This window comes from Acyrthosiphon pisum, chromosome A1 (genome assembly GCF_005508785.2).
Source record: "Acyrthosiphon pisum isolate AL4f chromosome A1, pea_aphid_22Mar2018_4r6ur, whole genome shotgun sequence".
NCBI classification, from domain to species: domain Eukaryota; kingdom Metazoa; phylum Arthropoda; class Insecta; order Hemiptera; family Aphididae; genus Acyrthosiphon; species Acyrthosiphon pisum.
Window position 1 is genome coordinate 73,779,910 of NC_042494.1, and position 1,189 is coordinate 73,781,098.

The following is a 1,189-nucleotide window of genomic DNA, read 5'->3' on the forward strand; positions in this document are numbered from 1 at the left end:
CCTTTCGAAAATTGCAGGGGCAGCCCAGGCACCTAGGCACCCACCGTATACACGCTTATGTATTAGTAACATTATGATTAAAATAATTTATTTTTATTTAAACCATTAGCTAGTCTATAATCTGTATTTATTTAAATAAATTAAATATTTCAACTTGATATTTATCATTAGTTTATTGTATATAGACATAATTGCTCAATTAACATAACTTACAAACATAAATATAAGGTGTTCATCATATTTTATACAATTTTATTTTTTAACAAACTATTAATGCAAAGAAAACATTATTTGTGTCTAATAAACCATCTACACGTTTATAGTTATATTGTATACTTACAGAAAACACTGAAGACCATCAGAAATATATATTGTTTATAGAATCTGTTTTAAAAGCAATGAAATATGGTTCTAAAAAAGCATCAGAATTTTTTCCTATAATATTGCAGTTTGAAAATCTATCTGACTGTTCATTAAAAGAAACATTCGTTTCAGAAGTATTTTATATTTTCTAACTTGCGCATTGAATGAATAGTATTAAATTATATAATTATTGGTTGTATGTTTAGAATCAAAATGTTCCAGAGTATATGTTTCTGCAATGGATAAATCAGATTTTAGGTTGCTTGGATTCTCCTCTAATTAATGTAATTGGTCCACTTTTAATTCGTTTATGTCAAGCTTATCCTAAAGCTATTCAGTTACCTTTGAACATTTTCATGGAAAGAAATGTGTATAATAATGAAGAGTGTGAAACATTCTTGAAGGCTAAGTATGTCATTTATAAATTTATTATTGATTAACTATAGTGTAGTGTAATCAATTGTTTCTTTGTTTATTATTAATAAATTATTATATTTGTTGTCTACTACACATCTGCCGAGTTGACGGAGACGAAAATTAAACTTAATCCTAATCAAAGTCAACTTCTATTTTAATAATGTAATACCTATACCTGGGTCTAACTATAATCATAACTGTAATTGTAATTTTTATGAGATAATCAGTTATAGATTAGTTGGTTCAATGTGATATACATTATTCGGTTAGCCAAAAATTTCAATTTAATTATTCAGTCATTACTTATTCAATTTATACCCCTCCTTGTGGACTTTGACAAAATTCAAACAAAATGTTAGATATTAAATTAAGACAATGGCACGCAATTTATCTGTATGTGAATGCTATT

The 1,189-nt window shown here is 26.2% G+C and overlaps 1 protein-coding gene across 2 annotated transcripts in view; it reads left to right on the plus strand.

The window, feature by feature from the left end:
• LOC100570557 (DNA-dependent protein kinase catalytic subunit) overlaps nt 1-1,148 on the plus strand; it is a 33,898-nt gene extending 32,750 nt beyond the window's left edge. For both annotated transcript variants that reach the window (XM_029487491.1, XM_029487492.1), the window contains 2 exons: nt 343-497; nt 570-1,148. In XM_029487491.1, the coding sequence (XP_029343351.1) occupies nt 343-497; nt 570-803 (389 nt within the window). In that variant the 3' untranslated portion in view covers nt 804-1,148. The remainder of the gene's footprint in view (nt 1-342; nt 498-569) is intronic.
• The last annotated feature ends 41 nt before the right edge of the window (nt 1,149-1,189 follow it).